This window comes from Indicator indicator, chromosome 11, assembly GCF_027791375.1.
Source record: "Indicator indicator isolate 239-I01 chromosome 11, UM_Iind_1.1, whole genome shotgun sequence".
NCBI lineage: Eukaryota > Metazoa > Chordata > Aves > Piciformes > Indicatoridae > Indicator > Indicator indicator.
Window position 1 is genome coordinate 15,801,805 of NC_072020.1, and position 22,637 is coordinate 15,824,441.

At 39.9% G+C, this 22,637-nt stretch overlaps 1 protein-coding gene across 1 annotated transcript in view; it reads right to left on the minus strand.

The window, feature by feature from the left end:
• PDE1C (phosphodiesterase 1C) overlaps positions 1 to 22,637 on the minus strand; it is a 277,040-nt gene that overhangs the window by 17,733 nt on the left and 236,670 nt on the right. The window contains exons 14-17 of the mRNA XM_054384765.1: positions 20,104 to 20,224; positions 18,778 to 18,953; positions 14,519 to 14,818; positions 11,044 to 11,106 (exon numbers count right to left, since the gene is read on the minus strand). Coding sequence (XP_054240740.1) covers positions 11,044 to 11,106; positions 14,519 to 14,818; positions 18,778 to 18,953; positions 20,104 to 20,224 — 660 coding nt within the window. The remainder of the gene's footprint in view (positions 1 to 11,043; positions 11,107 to 14,518; positions 14,819 to 18,777; positions 18,954 to 20,103; positions 20,225 to 22,637) is intronic.

Consider the following 22,637-nt stretch of genomic DNA (forward strand, 5'->3'; position numbering starts at 1 on the left):
GGTCTCCTCAGAGCCTTCTCTTCTCCAGACTGAACAGCCCCAATTCTTTCAATCTGTCCTCAAAGGTGAGGTGCTCCAGCCCTCTGATCATCTTTGTGGCCCTTCTCTGGACACGTTCCAGCATGTCCAGATCCTTCCTGTGATAGGGGCTCCAGAACTGGATGCAGTACTCCAGGTGGGGTCTCACCAGAGCAGAGTAGAAGGGGAGAATCGCCTCCCTTGATCTGCTGGCTATTCTTCTCTTGATGCAGCCCAGGATGTGATTGGCTTTCCAGGCTGCACCTTGGTGGCTCATGTTGAGCCTCTCATCCACCAGCACCCCGAAGCCCTTTTCTTCAGGGCTTATGTACTATACAGCCTGATGTACTGAAGTGAAAATACACTGCAGCCTGTGTTTCCTCTGCACAGAATTCCTCAGCACGCCACTGTATCTGTACAGCAAGGAAGCTGGCTGTCAATTTTGCACAATCAGAGATTAATCTCACACATTTGCTTCTCTTTTTGTGATCAAACAAATGCTTTGAAGTCTAAGGCCTTACAGGAATGACCCATTTTAACACTTGGCATTTATTATGCCTGCCTAATGCAAACTTCCACAATCTGCTACCCAGTTGGAGAACAGGAACAGGACCCCCAGGCATTTAGACCAAGGTGAGAGTTTAGACTAACTCAAAAGCTACACCTGTTCTGCAATGACTCATGCTCCTCACCAAGTGGGAATCACAGGCATGATGCCGGTGGTACCAGCTGGAAGTGGAGAGCTGACCTCTCCCAGAACCGCTTCTGAAGGTGGCCAACTCTGCATCTCCAGCCAGACTTCTGCCCTTTCCCTCCATCCCCTCTCCCCAGCTGCCTGATGAGGCCTGAGGACACTTCCCCACAGCCTCCAGTGCCAGGTCAGGCTGACCCAAGTCCTATGCTTTTCGAATTGCATTTAAAAGAAAACATTATTTCATCTCCTAAAAAATGCGTGCTGAGTGCAGGCTATAGCCATGTGGAGTGAGGATTTTGTAGGTATATTCTTTTTCACAGACTGCTTAGCTTGCTTGGAAGTCCCTGCTGCTATAAGTGTTTGTAAGGTTATTGCATGGTCCCTACTTATTCTGCTTAAATATGCATTCCTTCAGCATTACAACCATATTTAATTATGAAGGAAGCACAAGATGACATCACAATTATCCAGGATTACACACCTGGATTTTCTTACTAAACAGTCTGTCTAACCTTGCAGTTCACTTGTGAAAATACAGTGCTTAGCATGAACAAATATCATGCTGCAAGAGCACTTCTGCAGGGTGGGAGAACTCCACCACACCACCAAATAACATTGCCCTTAAGGTACTATTAACCCAAGGTATTCCTGAGTTAGTTATAATACAAAGGAAAACTGAAGAAGACAGCCTCAGTTATCCACATTCATTCAGTGCATCCCTTACTGAGCTCCCTATGCTGATGCCTTTTCTTGCTTTTATGATGCAATACCATAAAGATATCAACACCAAAGATCAGCATACAATTATAATAAAATGAACATATATGTATTTCATATATTTTGTTCTTGTAAATCCAGGGGAGAAATGAATCCTACAGGTTCTCTCATTTCCATTAAAAATAGATTCTCTTGTCACATCCTAACAGACCTATGTGTGACACAGACTATCAATGTTGCATACTAGCATAAACAGCTGATATTGAAAGGTTTCCACTTCAAGTACAGTTAAATACACAAAGTCTGTGCATGCAGTTCTCTTTAGCCTGAGAAAATTGCAGGGGGAATCTAATAAAAGACAAACGAAATCACAGGTGACACTAAGAATGTGAATAGGGAACAATTACTCAAAGTTTTTCACAATCCAAGAAAAGGGTTATCAAATGAAATTACCAAGCAGTAAATTTGAAGCCAACAAGATGATGTGATTTTTCACACAATGCCTAAGTAAAGTTTGAATTTTGTTGCCTCGGTGCCCAGTTCACAAAAGAGTACCAGGGCTCTAAAGATAATTAGACAAATGGAAGAAAAATCCATCAGAGGCTATCCAAGTCAGAGATCTGACCTCTGTCTTAGCTCTCTGGAAGAAAGAAAGGTGAAGGGGGGCAGAATTGCTCTGGTTTTGTTTTTTTCATTAAGATCTCTGCTATGAAATGCTGTCAGTAGGTGATGGAGAACTAAAGAGATTTTTAGTCTGACTTGGCATGGTTACTCAAGTGGTCCTAAGAGAGTTGACACAGTGTTTGAGAACTGCTGCTATCCTCACTTACTAAAAGCCAAAGCTTTACAGAATAAGATTATTCCAAACTCTGCTCTCCCTCAGCACCTTGCTCCATCCAGGCACTGCCTGAAATTACAACAGAAATGACAAATTGTGGTATGGCAATTGATGTCATACAATGATTGCTACTGATGCTGTGCACAACGAGGGGAAGCAACAGCCTGGCTAAAGGTGTCTCAGGTGACCTATAATCCAAAAGGTAACTTAGCCTTCCTGCTACAAGTGATGGAAGTAATTGCAGTCTTTTTGTGGACTCAGCATCTTGCAAGTGACCCCTTAAATTTGTGAGGGTATTCCCCAAAGCCTGGGTATTTCTTGTCTCCCCTAAGTGCTAAGGTGTGCTCAGTCCTGCTCAGACCCCATCTGAAAAGCACTGTAAAAGCTTCTCCTAGCACTCAGAATAATCTGAAGATGTCAAAAATCTCAGTGTGTGGTTCCCAGCACTGGATAATCCTGTCTCCTATTAAAGCCATTTGAAAGCCTTTTCAAAGAAAATTAAGGCCAGGAAGACATAAATTCTGCTTATTTATGCTTCTGTTGCACCAGAGAAGAATGAGGTTTAAAAAACAAAGTTCAGAAGATCCGTGAAATAAAGAAGAAACATGGGCTGTAAGTTAATTCATCTCCATTACCTGCCTGTTTAATGGATGAGAAATTTTAGAGTGAGATTTTTTTCCCAAAAAAACCAGAATGTTACTCGAAGGTGCCTGCATCCTGTTTAAAGCAAAGGAAAGCAAGAATAAATGCTGTTGGGGAAAAGTTTTGAGTACTTGTTTTTTAGTTGAACTTAAATACCATCATTCTAATTTAGCAGATGACCCAAGTGCTTAACATTCGTTTTGCTAGGAGGAGAAATGACATTAACAGAGAAGGTATTCTGATTTTTGAGCTCTGGCACATAATTGTGCCTAAATCATCCATGACATCAATTTCTAGTCCTGTTCACAACAATGTTGAATTTTATGTTTGCTTGACAGCTTATATTACACTTGACCTGAGATCACATCAGTGATGGAAGAAGATTAGCTTTGTTTTAGTATATGTGGTTTATCAGCACATTATGGAAGTACATAAGAGCAGAGAAAAGCACAATAAGTTACCAAGTAACATTTAATTTTCCTGAGTAAAGCATGTATGAAAGAAACTAGACACTTATCATGCAAAGCAACCTATGGGAATAAGTGTGAGATCTTATTCTATATTTGATAATCAAACATAATTCCAAGCTCTGAATGTGTTTGGAGTAAAAGCCAGATCATAGTTTTCATAAACAGCTGTTCTATCGTGGATGGAAACAAAAACTCCATTGCTTTTCAGGGCAGAAAAGGGATGAGCTGCCATAGGTAGAAGGATAACTGAAGTCCACAAAGTTTCCAGCCAAATACATGAATCAGAATTTTTTAATTAGTGCTGGGCAAATAATTGCTTCTTTGATTGAGTGACTAAACTGAAAAAATAGGATAATGCTTAGCTCTAGGTTAAACACAAGTAATTGCTTTCTTTTAGTCATGGCTAAAGCAATTCTTGGAGAGTGTGGGGGTTGTGGGTTTTTTTTTTGGTGGGAGACGGATGGAGAGGAAATGAAAGATCAAGCTGAGCTTTTTTTTCCCTAACTCAAACAAAACTTTTATTTTTACCATTTACTTAACAGCTGGCTGAAAACACTTCAAAAATTCTCATTTGAATTTTTTTTCCATGCCTCTTCAGTTTCTGACAATCACTTGTTTCGAATTAAACTTAAATTCCTAAATACTTTAGCCTGCTTTTCAACTAATATCACTTGTTTGTTTTCTTCTAGATTTATTATTGCTTCCAAGTCCCAGTTTTTAATATTAAGAATAGCAAAGCAGTGGTTAAGAAGCAGAGAAAAGTGTTAATTTCCTAGTTATGGATTGGTTAATTGTAGTAAGTGGTAAAGATTATTGTTAGGGTATGAGTTTCAGAAAACCCACCTGCAAACTGACTCTGTCTTCCCTTTGTCCAGCTTCAGTGGACTGAATTGTACAGAAATGCAGACTGAGCAGCCCAATGGGACTGATGTCCCTTCACCCCTGCCCTAGGGATAGACCAGGCAGCAGATCCACCACACAAAGCACAGGGCATGAAGGTACCCAGCAAATACCCAGCTGGCAGTTTACAAAGCACAGTCTTTACATTTGGATTCCCATACAGCTGACTGGTGGACTTCCTTCTAATTAAGCACTTCTAATTAAACTACCTTGTCACATACCTACCTACCCTGCTCAGATTGGAAGCTAGTTGTGCCATGGCAAAGGGATAAGATGAAAGCTAAAAGTCAGCAACTGCTCTTGAGTTATTTCATATTCTTCCTCCCCTTCAGTCATCCCCTTTGGACATGATCTTGTTTCTCTTTCAGGGATAAGTGTTGTATGGAGAGGAAAGAGGCCTGATTGTCACTGGACTGAATGTGAATTTGTAGAGCTGAGGAAGAAGGAGGGCTCTCCTCCTGCTGAAGCAGAGAATTTCTGTACATCATTGCACAGGCAAGTTACCCGAAATGGGGCAAGAAGGGCTGTAACAGAAGCAAGGTCACAGCTTCACTCCCACCTGGTGTAATAAAATGGCTGATGCTGCAAAGTCAAGAAGGAATTTCTGCGAAGTACTGTATAAATAACACATTCCTTCATGCCTCTAGGACTATAGACATTACTCTTAAGAAGCAATGCAGCCATATTCTGTCTCTGAGCAGAATTATAGTTACAGGAAGAAAGGTAACCTGAAAAAATATTGCCTATAAAGCTAGACACTCCAAAAAGCTTACTTAAGTACCTACAGTGATTTCCATATTTTCACCATGCATCTGGAAAGAATATTCCAAATATTCACTTAAATCTGAAAGCAAGTCACATGCTATTCCAAATTTTTAAACTTGTCACATATATCTCAGATGTCACGTAAAGGAGAAGCAAAAAGCAATCAAACATCCTAAGGACTTTCTATCTACCTGGCATGGCTTGAACAATGGAAAGCAGGCTAAAAATGAGATATATGGAAATCTCGGAGGAAAACTAGGTTCTTTTCATAAGATTTACAGACCTGTGGGTACCATTGTATGGAATATTCTCCATATTCTCATGAATGTCATAGTGATGCAATGTCGCTGAGGTCAGGATGCTAACAATGGATTTTTCATTTAGTTTCAAAGATCACAACACATAATGTTCATCTGCTATTTGATATTAAAACTTCATAAAAACCTTCTTCTGCTATTTGATATTAAAACTGCATAAAACCTTCTTCAGAGTACTTCCAGTAAATCCCTCTATGCAAATTCCAGCTTGCCTCAGGTGCCACTTGCAAATTTAGACACACTCATTTTTTTTCCCAAAGAGCACAAAGAGGATTTCAAAAAGCACAGAAGCCTTTTTCCCCCTGCAGTTATCCTATATTGCACTACTATAGAGCAATTGTTCAGCAGAGATAAATTATGGTGAAATATGTCTTTTTGGATAGCAAAATGCCTTTGTGCTTTCAAACAAGCTTTTCCAGAAGGTATCAGCACGAAGGCTTTCTGATTTCTTACTTCGGGCAATAACCTCTAAAGTAATTCAAATAACAAGCCATAAAAAGAAGTAAGAAAGGGAAGGAAATTGTCTTTAAAAGTAGTCTTAGACTGTTGCAATTCCAATTTGCTACTGCTGCTCAATTCTGACATACATATCAAGAGCAGTATCAGGCAGCAAGGAGGAATACAAGTTGTGCCTTTCAAACTAGAACAGGCTTGTTGCTTCTGACAATAATGGAGAAATCAGCCTGTCTTTTGGAATACAAATGGCACAATTATTCATGTGACCTGAAATCCACCTTTTTACCCCTCTCAAGAAGATATAGACAAATACTGTTAATTTCTACGCTTGGGTAACCTCTTGTAAAACAACATTAGCATTATGCAGATTACACGAGCAGGGTTTTGTCAGAAGTCTGCTTAGAGTTCTTTGCCGTGCAGCGAGTGGTCTTGGCTAGACTAAAGCACAGGAAAACTGGATGTGCAGGAGGCTGTGAAATCAGACAAGTCTTCAGTGGGTGAACAACTTTGCTAACAGCTGCTTTCTCCTTACATGAAACTGGGAGGAATCTTGTTCATTCAAGTCTGGTTGGGATAACCACGGAGTCATCACCATTGTCCCTTCACACCACCATGTTCCTGTACCAAAAGCCTTTTCAGTTAACAACATTGTGCCAACTGCTCTGCCACTTGGTTTTTGAGGACAACTGGGACAGAACGAAACTAAGTCCCTGTACTTTACCTTTATAATCAAGGAATTTTGCACTTGCTGGTCAAGGAATAATTGTCAATAAATACTAAGATAGCTTTACATGTTGGCATGGATGTTGCATAGAACATACAAGAAAGGCTTTTAAGTACTGTTAAGCAATAATATAGCTTAATCAAATCAAACCAAAGCAAGCTAAACCCTCAATTTTTGGTATGCCTGTCTTGAAATCTTCATAGACTCAAAAGGCCACGTTTTGTATTGAATAGCATTATGCTATATTAACTGTATTATATTCACTGTATTATCCTATCCTGCTGCGTTGCATGGAGGAGTGCATTATTGAAACTGAGCTGTCAAAATGCAGGGTTAGTATTTGACCACGAGGTGGGAGCATTGCTCATCACACCTAACAGGGCTGGCTGTTCCAACTATTCAAGATAGAAATACCCTGAATATTTTTGTGCTATATCCTGCAAGCATGCAAGCTATCTCTAGAATAATACATTCTCAAGACAAGAACACACAAAAAAAATAAAAATGTAATTGTCTAATTGCTAGCTGAAGGGAAGAAAAAAAAAAAAAAAGGAGGTGGTAGAGAGAGCCCGTGGAAGTGTTAATCATAGAATGTTTGGTGTTGGAAGGGACCTTGAAAGGTCACCTAGTCCAAACCCCCTGCAGTGAGAAGGGACATCTTCAACTAAATCAGGTTGCTCAGAGCCCCATCCATCTTGACCTGGAGTGTTTCTAGGAATGGGGTTTCTACTACCTCTCTGGGCAACCTGTGCCAGGGTTTCAGTACCTCCAATGTAAAAAGCTTCTTCTTTACATCTAGTCTTAAATGGTTTTTTTTGTTGTTGTTGTTTTTTTTTCATTTGTTGTCAGGTTTGTAAACAGAAAAACATGTCACACACACACACACAAAAAGTTTGTGAATATAGATGTAAATTATTTCCATGAGACTGTATATGGTTTTCCATTCAAAGTGTTGAAAAATAAGTATTTCACATGGGAAAATCAGGTTTTCCAAAATGGTTTAATAATAGTCTATCCCACAGGAAACATTCAATGAACTACTTGTGCTGATGAAGTCTCTGATATGTCTGTGTCTTTATGTGGGAAATGGCAGCTCCCTATCTCTTTTCTTGGAACTGGAAAAAAGGGTAGGACTAAGTAACAAGCAGTAAACAAAACGAAACAAACCAATAATACAAAGACTAGATTAACATGAGAAGACAGATTTGCACAGGGTTTTGGAGTGTTAAGACTGAAGTCTAAGGCATGCCTGCAGCTTACATAGCCATCCTCAAGCTAGCTTTATAGTAGTTGGCTTTGGTGCAGATAGAGCCAGTCTGTGAAGCTCTGGTGACATGGATGTGTGGCTCCTCTCTGCCTGAGGGAGGCCAAACCCCATTTCTGGAGGCACACCCACTTCACTGTCTTTGGGTAGCTTCAATGTAACTCTGACACAGAAACTGTATTTCACACCTGTGTATTGGTGTCCACATGGAACAATAAATCAGCATGTCCCTGGCTACTTGGTTTCCCATGTAGTAGAAGAACAAATGTATTAAACATTTTTTAATGTATGTATTCTTGTAATAAGGTAGCAACTAAGCAATAACTTCCTTTGTATGTGCCTAAAACGAAGTTTGGACGCAGATCCTGCAATGATTTATGCAACATATACTCTGCATCTTTCTTCTTCAGCTGCAGGATGCCTGTGCAGTAGGACAGGGCATCAGATTGACCTCAACTGGATGCAGGGCTCTAGGTGATGCCGATATGTGGTGGAGAGGAAGCTGAAGAGCCCTCTTGGTAAATCTACACAAACAGGTGCTTGTTTAATACAAATATATCCCAGCTACATACTGAACAGAGGCCATAAAACCTAAGTGCCTTGAAACTGCAAACAGTCCAGGCTAAGTTTCTCCCACCAGCAAACCACATGTAGTGAGTGCATTATAGCTGTAACTTCAATCTTTCTAACACCCTTGCTTAATCTTTTTTTCCAGCGTGTGAAAGGCCATGTACTGGTACACGAGAAAGCATATGTTTGGGTCAACATTTCGGTAGTCTGCACACAGCTACGTATTATCCATGAATAATGTTCCTTTCTCCACATCCCTCACATGGCTGGTGAGGAGATTTGCTCTGGAGGGATGGATGGACAGAACAGGTTGTGCAGTATTTGTCAAAACAGAAGTGTCACCCTAGCTCTTTCCTTTCTAGAGCTCATTATTCATTATTTTTCTCCTGATTTCTACCAATGGGGTCATCAGCTACGTGCTGTCTATACAGCCTCTAGATGAAAAACATTCAGCCTACAAACTGTCCTTGCACGGCTACAGTAGTTTATTCACTGTGTTCAACTGGTTGCACAGTACTGGGCTTTTACCTAAGGGCATGACCAGAACGTTTTCTTACAAGAGAACAAATAGATACTGTTGTGAATAATTTTTATAATTATTCATGGAGGAATATGCGGTTTGTGTCAAGTAAAGAGTTAAGTACAGTGAATTTCATTTGGAAGATCGTTTTCAAGGGGCTCAATTTGACCTCTTATTAGACAAATCAAAGATAAAGGTGGCCTTGCTTGGCTCTGCCTTGGAATGTGTGTGTCAGGTAAGTATGTGGGAGTTCTGCAGCGTTCTGTGAGAAAGATGCTTTTACTCTCTGATCCCTTTTTTTTTCTCTCCTGAGCAAGCGCTCAGAACATTCTGGGGGCTCATTATCATGTCCTGCCTTCTATTTAACATAAGTCTGTTTATGTAAATGAGATAGCTAAATAAGAAGGAGAGAAAAACTATTGCTTTGCTGTTTTTTCGTCCCTTTTTCTCAGCCCAGCATGTTGTTTTCTTTGCTTGTCCTTATTCTTAATAAAACTTTAAAAGACACTTTTGGTTAGTTCATTTACTAGAGATACTAAATAGCTAACACTGCACAAAGACCAGCAACTTGCAAGGAACCAAACTCACACTCTCGATCTTTAAGTCAGCACGAAACATTCATTTCTTAGCTCTCCTGCCCAGCTAAATACGTGCCCCAAAACTTCCCAAGACCTTGAGAGAGCAGGCTTTCCAATGTAACATAGTCCTCAAAGGTATGGCTTCTCAGGTCTACACTCTTGACTCGGCTGATGCTACTAAATCCTTCTAGAGAAGCCATCCCCTTCTGCCAGGGCTGCAGCCTTCCAGCATAGTCACTGCTCAGCCGTCTCCCACCACACTGGAGAGAGGAGCCATTCTGCCCATTAACCCCTCTGGGGCCCTGATAGCTACACACAGCACTGCACATATTCATGAATTTCTACAGAGTTTAATGTTCTTTGAGTACTTGTGGTTAATTTTTGCATGACTGCAGAAAGAGCTGGGAATGGTGCTTTTTCAGGACTGTCTGCCTGATAGACATTTAACTCCAGTTTAAACAACATGACCTCTCAACAAAATAACTGAATTTTCCTAAACAGTTGTTGCTAAGGGCACTCAAAAAAAAGTACTTATTTATGTGTCTGAAATACAAGTGTCTTGATGAATTTTTCTACATTTTTAGTTGAGGTATCACATGTTGTTCTTATTATCAATTTGCTAGACCTGCAGTACTTACAGTGAGGTTATCTTTCTTGGCCATCAAAACAAAGTACTGTGTTTCCATGGATTTCACTGAGGCTTGCACAAAGTACATGTTAGCTCTGACATTTTTTTTCCCCATTTATTTTGCTACCTAACACTTTGCCAATTGGTTTTGGAGCACCTTAGGTTCAGATTCTATCTCAGACCCCTGTGATACACAGCTAAGGAGGTGCAAAAGAGTGAACAAGCCACAGACCTTACAGCTGTTTTTCCACTTTGCTGAGGCTTCTAAAACATCTGTAGACCTCTACACTAGGCTAAGACTCATTTGACATTAATCTCTAATGCCCAAACCCCTGTCCCATGGCTTGGGGTTGCTTCAGCTCAACAACATTTCTTCAGCATTTCTTCTTAAACATAGGACATCTATGCTGAGGTGCTCACTCCTGCTTTCTTCTCACACCTGTGGTTCAGCAGCATTTGGCAAATTCTTCCTCATACTATTATATTGAGAAAGCTTTGTGTTTCTATTGTCCTAGCATAACATGGATCACAAAAAAAAAAAAACCCTGCACAAGGTGTCCCTGGTTTTCCTTAGCTCTGTTCTTTCACATCTTCCATGCAGCCATTCCTAACAGAAAGTAGAATATGGCCTCAAGAAAGCCAGAAGGATAGAACCTCGCAATTCCACCTTTCCTATTCTAATAATCCAGGATTTTTCTTGCAGGCACTGCACAAAAATTGATGGATAAGGCTTACCAACAGAAAAACTAAGTGGAGTTAGGCATTATGAGAAAGGGATGATTTTCCTCCAGAATGCCCCAATGGCTTTTTTCTAGTCTCATGACTGTTTCTTCTGTTTCTGATTACCACATGATTTTTTAGTTCTAAACTGCATATGCTTAGGAAACAATAGATTGCATACAGAAATGTGCAAAACAAAAATTAGTAAAATAATGTCCTTACCATCTGTTTTCTTTGATTCATCCCCCACATTGGATTGATCTTTTTTGTCTTCCTTTAATTCACCTAGAAAGAAGCAATAGGGAATGCTATAAGCATTTTAATGCAGAGTGGAGTTTATTAATGCCTGTAACTCAATCAAACTGCAACATCCAAAGGAGATGTTCCTTAGGAGAAAAGGTCTGGATTCACAAGGAACTGGATTAACACATTTTCAATAGAATAAAGTACCAGGGGAAAACCAACCAACCAAACAAAACCATCCACAATCTCCATATAAATTTATTCTTATTGATAAAACCTTTTTAAGTGCACATGCAAGCTAATATTCCCTCTGGTTGTAAGCAGGCCATTAAAAACATGAGAACAACCTTCATTTCCAAATCAGGACTATGAAACTGTTTTGCTTTTAAACAACCAAGATCCTGCAAGACTTCATCACAAGTCTCTGCTTTAAGTAACCACTTTAGACAACCCAAATAGTCCTATATAATTTTGTCTTAGTTTCTCTCACCAGTTTCCTTTATTCATAGATTCATTTGGATTGGTCCTTTGATGACAGTGTCAGGCAAAAAACCATCATCCTGGCATTGATGACTGGCCTTAGAGTCTCTGTAGCAAACCAGGAAAGCAAAGCCTTTGGCAGAGCAATGGCTGGTGCAGAATAAAAATGGTAACTTGAGTTGGGGTGTATTTTATGAACCTAGAATGGTTAGTCAGAGTAATTTGCATTTTCTGTCCTCCATTAGTCATAGAGCAGAGCACATCAGACCTTCTCAGACCATCCCTTTATTGGATAAGAATGCCAAATACAAAATCAAATGAAAAATGGCTTAAAGGGAGAGCTCTAGCAGAACAGGGCTTTTTCAGCTGCAGTTTGCAAACAGCAAAACAGATGTCCCTCTTTCAGATGTCCAGGGAAGCAAGAGCAGCCTGCCCAGATGGGAGCAGAGAGCTTTTCTTTTCCCTGGGGAAGAGGAGAAGTGTGAGTTTGTGACCCACACCTCCACAAAACAAGCTGTAAGAGGCTTGCTTCAGAATTTTGTAAATGAGAGGTATGTTACACGGCTGTAGTAAAGTGATGCCTCATCCATTTGTACTACCATTTCTGTTACTATAACTACTTCCTAGTATTTGGCTCAGGATTATAGATATTAGGTGTTAAAGAGGATACAATATGCCTTCAAAACAGTCATGGCCAGCTCAAAACCGAAAAAAAAAAAAAAAAAAGAGAGAGAAATTGTAGAGAATAAAGGTCTGTCTCTTACACATTGTGCCCTAACCACTAGAATATTTCTTATTCTTGGATGACAGACAACTGACCCCTCTTCTCCAGTTAAGCTTCTTCATAAAAAGGGAATGGTTTTCAAATCTTCAAGTATTTAACATGATGTAAAAAAATATATCCTGTTCAGTACTCATTTGGAGCCAAAACTTTTCATGTTTTCTTTCTAAAGCTCACTGTATGGGTGAGAAAAAAATTAAAGCAAGTTGATACTGGACAAGCAGCAACATCCTCAGCTGATCACACTGCCAGTGACTTGGGCTCCTTGAACAGAAAGCTGCTCCAAGCAGGGCTGAGGTGTCTGTTTGATGAAGATGGCTTCTAAACGAAGGACATTTTCTTCAAGAAATGAAATGAAAATGTATCTAGCAAAGCACAAAGGTATTCTCCCATTTCCTCCACTATCATGTATCTGATGGTTATGATAAGCTAATAATATTTTATTTGACCCTTGCACAAAGAATTTGTTTGACCCTAAAGTGTGTGCAAGAAATGATGATGAACATTCACACACAGGTTATTTCAGAGTGATCTCTCTGAGAGAAACTTTAAACTCACTTGACAACAAAATTTTTGAACTTTCGTTGAATGCAAGTTATTATGAATAGGGGACTTTGGAGTATTGTAATATCTATCCTGACATACTGCCAGCAGCAGAGCAGAATGATGATCATAATGATCTTTTTGAAAGGGACTACAGAGGCAGAAAAATAATAAGGCAAATACTTTATGATGAGATATTAACATACAGGTGTAAAGGGAGCTGTGGTGAATCCGGAGACATAAATGTTAAGATTTCATCAGTCTCCAAAGACTCTGCAGTGATTGTACCTCATGAAGGCTTTTTCCCATAAATTAAAGTGCAGAATTTCTTTCCCTGAGGAAGATACTAATTTTCAGAAATGATTATAATTCCTTTCAAAGCATTTTTGACACCCACAGCAGAGAGAGATTGCAGGAAAAGGTACTGTCAAAATCACTAGAGCACACTTAACTCTCATATTGTTAGAAGCATGTAAAACAAAGGATTTTCAGAAGCAAAGTCTGATGAAGATCTTATATGCCCCCAAACTTTTTGTCTCCTTGGGGGCCCACTGCATAACACTGTCTGAAGACAAATTTCATACATAACAGAGCATGACAGCCTGGATCCCCATAGCCCTTGCAAACTATAAACAAACAAACAAACAAACAAATAAATAAATAATCTAATGATGGGGTAATGCTTGGGATGGGCCAGCAGCCAAGTGAAATACTTGAGAATCATATCAGGAATGTTTTAAACAGAATTTCTGCCTCTGTTACCATCTAATCTCACTGCCTGTACCTGGGATTTTCAAAGTCTATATGCTCACTAAGGCATTTTCTGAAAGGCATCACACTGGATGCTTCCAAGTGTGAGTTTTTTGCTGGTTTTGGACTAGCTGATACTTGTCAAGTTTGTGACAAGTCACATGTGGCTTTACTGACATTTTTTGACAACAGCTCCAGGGAGCAGGGGCTGGGAAGGAAAGAAGAGTGAAATGTTCTAACTATTTTTTTTCAATGTTAATGCAACTTTAAAAACATTTTTTTCACCTTTTTTTTTCCCTGTGCAAAATGTAATTCTTATCTTAATTCAGTTCTCTAACAAATTAAAACACTGGAATAAAATTTCTGACAAAAACCAACAAACAAAAAACCTCCCCCCCCCCCAAAAAAAAAAAAGATTTGTGACTGCCCTAATTTAAAACTGAGCAAAAGAAGCATACATAACTATTAAAAACAGAGAGAAGGGAAAAAAATACTCTGTTCCAAAACATATTTATACCTGTAACTTAGTTCAAAAATACCTTTAACAGGCACCATAAAGAGTTTATAAACCAATTTTGGCTTCTCTTATCCATTGCCTGAGCAATGAACAAAGAATATTTGTTTCTGCTTTTCAGCTTGTGTATCACAACAGCCTGCTTCATTTCCAAGAGAAAAGGTATTCTTTCCCTTCCTCCAAAAGTGCCTAAACAGGTATAAAGAACCCCTCTTCTATGGAAGAACACCGCTTTGGAGTTGATTTGCAGGTTCTGATTCCCATATGCAGGTGACTATGCCAATGTCCAGGCAGAGGCTCTGGGCCCAGGACATCAGGTTCCCAAATCCCTGAGATGAGATACTGGTTTTAGGGTTGCATTTGTATTTCAGTAGAAGAGAACTCACCATTCTGGACTTGCTGTTTCTGTTCTCCAACTGCATGATGAGAGTCCTCTCCCTTATCTGTCCTAGGTGCATTTTTCCCTTGAGAGGCTTCATGTTTGTTCACCCCAGTTTGCCGAGTCCCACTTACATGATTCTTACTGGAATCTGCACTTTTGTTTTCACTAGGATTTGGTTCTCTATTGTTCTCTGTGTTTGCTGCTGTAGCATCTTCAGCTGGCTTCTTCTCATCCTTTTCATCTGTTTTCTTTTCATCTGTTCCCTGATGAGCATTTTCTTCTGCTTCTTTCTTAGCTTTTTCTTCTGCATCCTCAGCAAAGACAGAAGATAAACAAGGAAAGAAATCATGATTATCAGTCAATTTGACAAGAATGATACAATTCACACCTCTAAATCTCTCTCTTTTTTTTTTTTTTTTTTTGCACAGGCAACATTTACTTAGATATATGTACAAATTGACTTGACAATTTAAGAAAGTATTCTGAAAAACTCTCCCTGTTGGCCTAGATGTATATTATCTGCATGTCCTATTTTTACCATGGTTCACCTTTGAAAATTCAGTTCCTCAAATTCTTAAAAGGCAAATTAAAAAAGAGATATTAGCTATTGAAGGCTCTAGGGATGCCAAGGCTAACTTAATTTCTGGCATACAGCAATCAGACAAGCAACATTGTTTATCTCACGCCGTACCATGTAACCGAGCACATGAAAAGTCTTGGTTCTTTGATATCTGCTTTTCTTCTCCTCTTGTTCCAGGCTGCTTCCAATGACACCTTGCTTTTCTCTTCTCTTCCACTTACTGTTATCCTTTCTTCATGCCTCTGTCCTTCCTTTGCACACTAACACATTGCTGCTGGTACTTGCCCTTTCATCCCCAAAAGTCTCGCAATCGATCACAAATATGCAATGGTATAAATTCAAAAGTAAGTGCTAAAACCCAGCAGCACCTCAAAATACTGTCTATCAGAAAAGAATACATTCACAGAATAACCAGTTTTCCCTTGTGAAGACACTGCACTACTCTTATTCAAGCCTTAGTACTAACATCAGTACTAACAGCACAGGTCGCAAATTACTTTGGCTCCAGGTATTGAGACTGCTACAGTTCTAGTCCATGTTGGGTATAGGCCAACAAGCTCAGATGTACAGGCTCTGTGTGGCTTTCTGCATCACGCTGGAAAGCAGGACACAACCACAGTCCATCAGTGCAGCCCTGGAACTAATAAACATGGCTGGATAAGCACAGGTTCTATGCAGAGACTCCATAATTTTCTTCCCCTTATCCATGATCCACAGAAATTGAATCTGCAAAAGCAGCTGAGCATCTTAGGATGTGTTCAGTTTGGAACCTGTGAGCTTACACAGCTTCACAGCATATCCATATCCATACTGAGTCTAAGCATTCTGATGAGACTGCCCTATGCCTGTATCCAAGGTTTCTGGGTCAGTGATATCCTGGCCCAATTGCTATTTGCTGTTAATCAAGAGTCAGGTGCTTTATCTGTCTTCTTTTAGTAATTGTTATTTTTCCTGGCAAAGCATCCCAATGCGTTGCAGGATACCAGTCTGAGGGGGGTTAGCAATATGAAGTCCTGCTGTGCAGCAGGCCTTGCTGCATATGGCTAAGGCAGGCAAGGCAGATGGAGGGGGGTGCAGAGACTTGATGCAAGTCAGGAGCAAGGGAGCAGCTCAGCAAAGGTTTTGATGCAAGGGCTCTGGAGTCCAAGAACAGTTCCTCAGTCCCCAGCTATGATATGCTGAGCCTTATGTTTGTATACATGGAATAGCAGAATTGTTTCAGCTGGAAAAGACCACTAAGATCACCAGGTCTGACTGTTGACCTAACACCACCATGACCATTAAGCCATGTCCCAGAGTGACATGGTTATCTTTCAGATAAAAAATACACATCCTTGTAGCACTAAATGCACCCAGGAACACAGAAGTTATCTGAAAGTCAGAGAATTCAGATGAACTGAAACTGAGACTGCTTTCTGGACCTTTGACCATAAACCAGGGCCCTCATTCAAGTTATTGGAGAGGAAGACTGGCAAAAACATCAACTAACTCAACTACGCAGGGCTAAGGACTGTCAGAAAAGTAAAATGATCTGTTCAAGGGTTCCCATGTCTAATAATGCAGACTGGTGAGCTCTCTGCTTTCAAGTGACCAACTAATTCTTCCATAAACTACCCTCAGGAGCTGCTAAAAGTATGGGGTTTTATGAGGAAATTATAACATTCTTCTCTCCAGCTAAAGCATTAACAACCAAACACTGACAGTTAAGACACTCTGCAAAAAATGGCCATGAAGTACTTGCATCAATAGATATTACCAACAGCAGTTAAGCAATGTGTGCACATTCACTTGAATCAGAACCTGACATTTACATGCTCACTTTAGAAAAAAGTCTTTATGCAAAGCACTTCAAATGGGTACAAAACCCATTTAAAAGTTAAAAATCCAGAATCTATTATGATCTACTCTATGTATTTGTTTTAGGTGAAATGTAAGACAAGATTTTATTTATTTCCCCACAGGTGTCTCCTGCACATCAGATTTTTGTCTCCTAGACCTTAGTACACAAAGCAGATACATATGGTACAAGTTGAAATGATATCCTTAAAACTGATTAACTGCATTGGCTTCATCCATTTAACATTCTTATACTGTGAGATACTGACCGTGTTAAATGCTTTGCTTCTTTGGTTAGCTTCACTTTGGTCCACAAAGCATGAAATAGTGAGTGCCAATTAAAAACTAAAAAGGTTATAAATTCCCTGGCAAATAAGCAGCTCTGGAATTATGTTTTTACATTCATGGAAAGGCTTTTCCCCAAATGGTAAGTTTTAATCACAAAGGAAAATCTAATTTGAATAATAATGCATGCTTTCCTGCACCTCTAGACAGGCTTTTCAGGCAAATAGGAACACCCTGCCAAATCTTCCACCCGCCCTGAAGCCGAGGCCGCACAATACGTTAGAAGCAAACTCTATGTACATGAAATACAACAACTCCATTAAACAGGGTATGAGTAACAAGCACCTCAGAGAAGAAAATGTTTCATGAACAGTTTCATGAAGAAAGAAAGAAAAAAAAAAATTGGTGACACATCCCTCATTTGGTTCCAAAGATGGTGTAAATCACCCAAGGGTTCAAGGAAACCTCGGTCCAGCCCCTTGAGGCAGGGGGTGATTATACCTTTAGTCATTCTCAACAGATGGCTCTCATTAATTCCAAAGGATCTCCAACAAAAGAAATTTGCCAATGTCTAATTTATCATCAGTTTATAATCACCTGCCAATTTTTTCTCCTCTTAATAGCCAAGGGTATTTGAATAAAAATGTAATTCCTGTATTTTGCAGCTGCAGTAGTCTTCAGAAAACTGCTGTCAGCTATAAACCTTCTCAACTATAAAGAAGCATGGTCATCTGCATTGCTGTACTCTGTATTGTCTACAGCTGGTCTGTATGTTTCCAGAATGCAGTGGCCAAATGTGGATACAGCACCGATGGGGGGGGCTTGTAATTGGTGGAAACACAGAAGGAATGCCAGAGGGGTCTTCGAAGCAAGGTCTTTGGGTGGTTTGATTGTTTGTCAGGGTTTTTGGTTTGGTTGCGGGGGTGCGGTATTTCGTTGACCTGTGGGGTGTTTGCTTGGGGTTTGTTTGCTTTGGGTTGTTTTGTTTTGTTTTTCAATAGCATGACAATATTGAACCCTGATCAAGGTGCAGCCAACATAGCCCTCATACTCTTCTGAAATATATGAAGTCTCTCCCAGATTGATGATACCGTGAACATTTGCAGCATAGCTCCCAATTATTATCCAAGTCACCACTTGAAATATGAAGCCAGCTGTGAATCCAGATTATCCTGTCCTCCCCTGAAGTAACATTCATACCTCTTTCAATCTAAACAGTGATCATTTGATAACCTACTCCTACAAATGCTGCTACACCTATTTGTGCACCCACCTTGGTCTGACTCATGACTTTAGGGAATCTCCATTACAATTACATTTTTTTTCCTCCCACTGTCCACATCCTCTTCATTATGTACACTTACATCATGTAAGAAGAGTATAAAGCACAGATGAGTCACAATATTCCTATCTTTCTGAACTTAGTGTAGGTTGTTGGCCTTGAAAAGCAGATTCTTTCAAACTAACAATGCTTACTTGGAGAATAATTTGGTTGAAGAAGAGCTTGAAGAAGAAGAGGTCAAAAGAATTGTTATTCTTTCACTAAGAAGCCTGGCTGTTACCTTTGGTGGCTTGCGCTTTCCATTTCTCCCGGTTCTGCTGCACCACCTCAGTCCAGGTGGCTTTAAAACATTTGAAGTCCACAGTGAGTATGGAGCAGTTGTGTGAGGCACTTCCTTCGGACCCAGTGCTCTTGACACTCGATCGTTTAACTTCAGAGGGACTAATACTGTTCAGACTGGGACACAGCATCACAAAACACAGAAGAAATCAGTATCCCCTATGGCCAAATATAGCTAAGAAGAAATAATGACTGTAAGTCTAGATAGCTTAACAGAGTCGAGCAGGGAAAATAAAAACCAAGCTTGATTCCCTCATCCTCCTCCCCTTCCCTTCCACTCTACGGCAACCAATGTTAAAGTAAACAGCACGCCCTGAGCCAGTATTAGAAATAAAGGTCAGCTTTTGCTTATTTTTTGATATTCACAGTCCCTAAAACATAGAATACCTCAAAGTGTTGCATTACCTTTCTTGTGCATCTTCACTCCCTAAATATTAGTTGGTGAGTCAGGCAATTCTAGATATAAAGTATGTCAAAGGAAGAGCCTCCTAGAATTCATCAATGGGCGCCATCAGGCACAGGACAGGACTTGGTGATCCCAGCTGGGGGTGAAGTTAGGCACTTGCTCCATTTACAGACTCTAAAGATATCTTTCAAGGATGGACACCTCATTGTGCATGTTTTAATAAAGGCAGCAAGATAACTGACATAGAAATATCTTAGTGCTCAGTCTTTGCAGCCCAAGAGAGAGGGAATTCTGACATGACAATTCTACTCTAGGGAGCACTAGTCACGTGGCATTTGAATCCCAAGACACGTCCTGTTCACGAAACTGCTAAAAGAGTAGTTTCTCTCCAGCAAGCTGAATGGGCCAAGAATCCTCCAAAGTCCAGGTGAATTCTGGCACTCCTTCACACATTTGCATAACCCTAAATACTGTTAATGAAGTGTGCTTACACTTCACAGTCCTCTTTTGTATTTCATCCCCATTTACACTTCTAGACATGAGGAAATGAGTGCCTCCTGATGACTTCCTCCATCTTCTCTTCGACAGCACTAAACTTCACCTGATTGCATGGCTACAACCATTTGTGCTCACCGCCTTTGGAGGCATGGCTCAGGTTCTTGCCAGCCTCCCTTTTTGCCCTCCCCTGGGCTGGAGTTTCCCTGCAACAAAGTCACTGTCACAAAGCAAGCTGTGGTGTCAGCAATGCTGGTATGGGGCTTTAAGCCACATGGAAGACTTATGTATCTGGGGGGAAGCCAGGAGAGCTGGTCACAATGGCAGCATGTGCAAAGTGAAGGCAGAGGGTGTGTGGTTGTTCACCTGGAACGCCTGAACCCAGACATGCCAGAGCGGGAAGCTTCATCAATGAGTGGAGTCACAATCTTCTCGGTCATGTCGGTCAGCACAGTAAAAGTGGGTTCCACAATGAAATCAATGAAACCTGAGCAGAAACACAAGCAGAGTCAAGCAGGCAAGGGGAGGATTTATGAGGAGTCACTGCTTCAGTGATCGCAGGCAATCGCACTGTAAAAGACAGAGTAAAAATATTATACTTTGAAAGAGGGATAGGCAAATGCTAGAAAGGGAAAACAGAGTTATACATTAATCCCCAACCCAAGAGCCTGGGTATAAGGTAGCTACTTAAACTCTGGAAAGAAACTGTTGCAAATCAGAACACAAACAGATGCATCAGAACTTCTTTTATGCAAGGAGTGGGCTATTTAAGCCAAGTTCTTAGAGGATTTGGATAAAACCCAGTTTCAAAGATGAACTCTCTAAAAACAGAAAATTAATTTAGCAGTAATAACACTGGTAAGCTTTGCTGGTATGGAGCTACATGCAAATCTCCCTTACTACATATGAAGAGGTTGCTAGGAATCTTCTCTCCTCAGTGCTTGTTGATAATACAACTAAAGATTTAAATGCTTTTCCCACCATTATTAATACATGGAAAGAAAAAAAAAAAAAAAAGATAAATTCTACTTCAGTATACAGTTTGGCAGAGATGAACATGACTCTGATCTGGATATTGGGAAGGGCAGACTGAAGGGCTCTGTGGCCATAAACTCATGAGATGAAGGAAAATCCAAGCTACACAGAAAAAAGTGAGCATGAGTAGCTTACAATATCTCACATCTTTCCCTAAATTCTAACCTAAATTCTCACCAGGGCAGGGGCTATTTCTTGTGCTCATTTTAGTACTTCACTTAGCAAATTCCCTAGTGCTGCAGGCAGCCACAAGAACAATGCTTCTTTGTTCTCTCTCTCCTTACCTAAAGATACTGTGATTTAAACGCGGTGATTTAGTCTGCTAATTAAAATCCCTGAATATCAAATAACGAACCTGGACTTAAAACCTATTAATGCTAATGACCCTTTTATCATTCTTTTTCTTCTTTAACAGAGTGAGCATGGTAAATATTTCTGTACCCCAGTGACTAAGATGATTTTATCAATTACCGTTGCATGCTGGGGGTGGATTCTGGGCACGTGCCTACTGTTCATTCATTCCACCTGATACGATCACCACAAAAACCACTGACTAGAGGACAGTTTCCTTAAAGCACTTCACCAAAAAAAAAAAAAGAAAAAGAAAAAGAATCATCAATATGCACCCATCAGCCTTTCTCCAATGTTTTTTGAAGCTGTAATTTTCCTTGTTGTCAGCCAAAGGACAAAAATAAAAGGATGTTGCCACATTTATCAGCTGCAGAAGAGTACAATGACAGAAAAGACTAATCAGAGAGAGAAGCTTTAACTCCTGATTCAAGTCTTGGCCTGGTTTTCTTTGTAGTTTGTTTGTCTCCCCCCCCTCTTATGAGCAGGCTGACTTCCAGACATGAATTTCTCCTGATTCCTGTACTTCACTGTAGTGCAGAAATATTTACCATGCTCATTCTACTGAAGAAGAAAAAAAAATGACAAATTGGTCATTAGCATTAATAGGGTGTAAAACCCAGGTTCATTATTTGATATTCAGATTTGTCATATTCACAGTTTAAACTCTGAACAACTTCAACAACAAACTGAAGCAACAGGAGAGAGAGAGATTCTTTCTTCAGAAGAAGTTTTTGCTGTTGGGTTGCTTCATTTTTGTGGAAAAAGCCTGTACTGCAAAACCTTCAATCTTCATTTATGAATTTCTTTTATTAATGAAAATGTGTGCCCACTGTTGTGTCTCCAGTGACCTCAGAGCAAAAAAAGTCAACAACTACAAACAAGTTGAGCCACCAGAACAGGACCTCTAGGCTCTCTCCTTCACAGAACCAAGTGCACAATTTTATTTCACAAAGGACAGAAGTTTGTTATTTGTGGGAACTGATGACTGCAGATAATAGCAGACATTGGAATTCAATAAAACTTACTTTTGCAAATAAATGTAGTGATTACTGTTCCAAAGAACAATTTATTAAGGCTGTTAGTCAGGTAAATAAATGAATGGGAACAGATTATTTGTCTGAGAATCTAGCCTAGATTGCTGAAAGCCTTACCTCAGCAGAGAGCAGAAAATATATGAAGTGTTGATTTACCAAAGGAGACGTTAGAGAAAGTCACTGCCAATATGTGCAGCAGACTGAGAAATGAAAATTTTATAATATTAGAAGGCAAGATTAATAGAGAGTAGCCCATTAATGTCAATGGATTGCTAAACTGCACAAATTGAATATAATGAGCAGGAGTATATGACTGAACAAGGCGGCCTCTGCATACTGACGAGTGCCTCTTTTGTAAGGAATTGTGTTGATGATAGTTTAATCCATCATTAATTTTCCAGTGCCTCAACATAAGAGGCACCAGTGTAGAAGTTTCTTGGCTCTCCTGGCTTTCCTGAGCAAAGAAGAACAAAAGAGGAG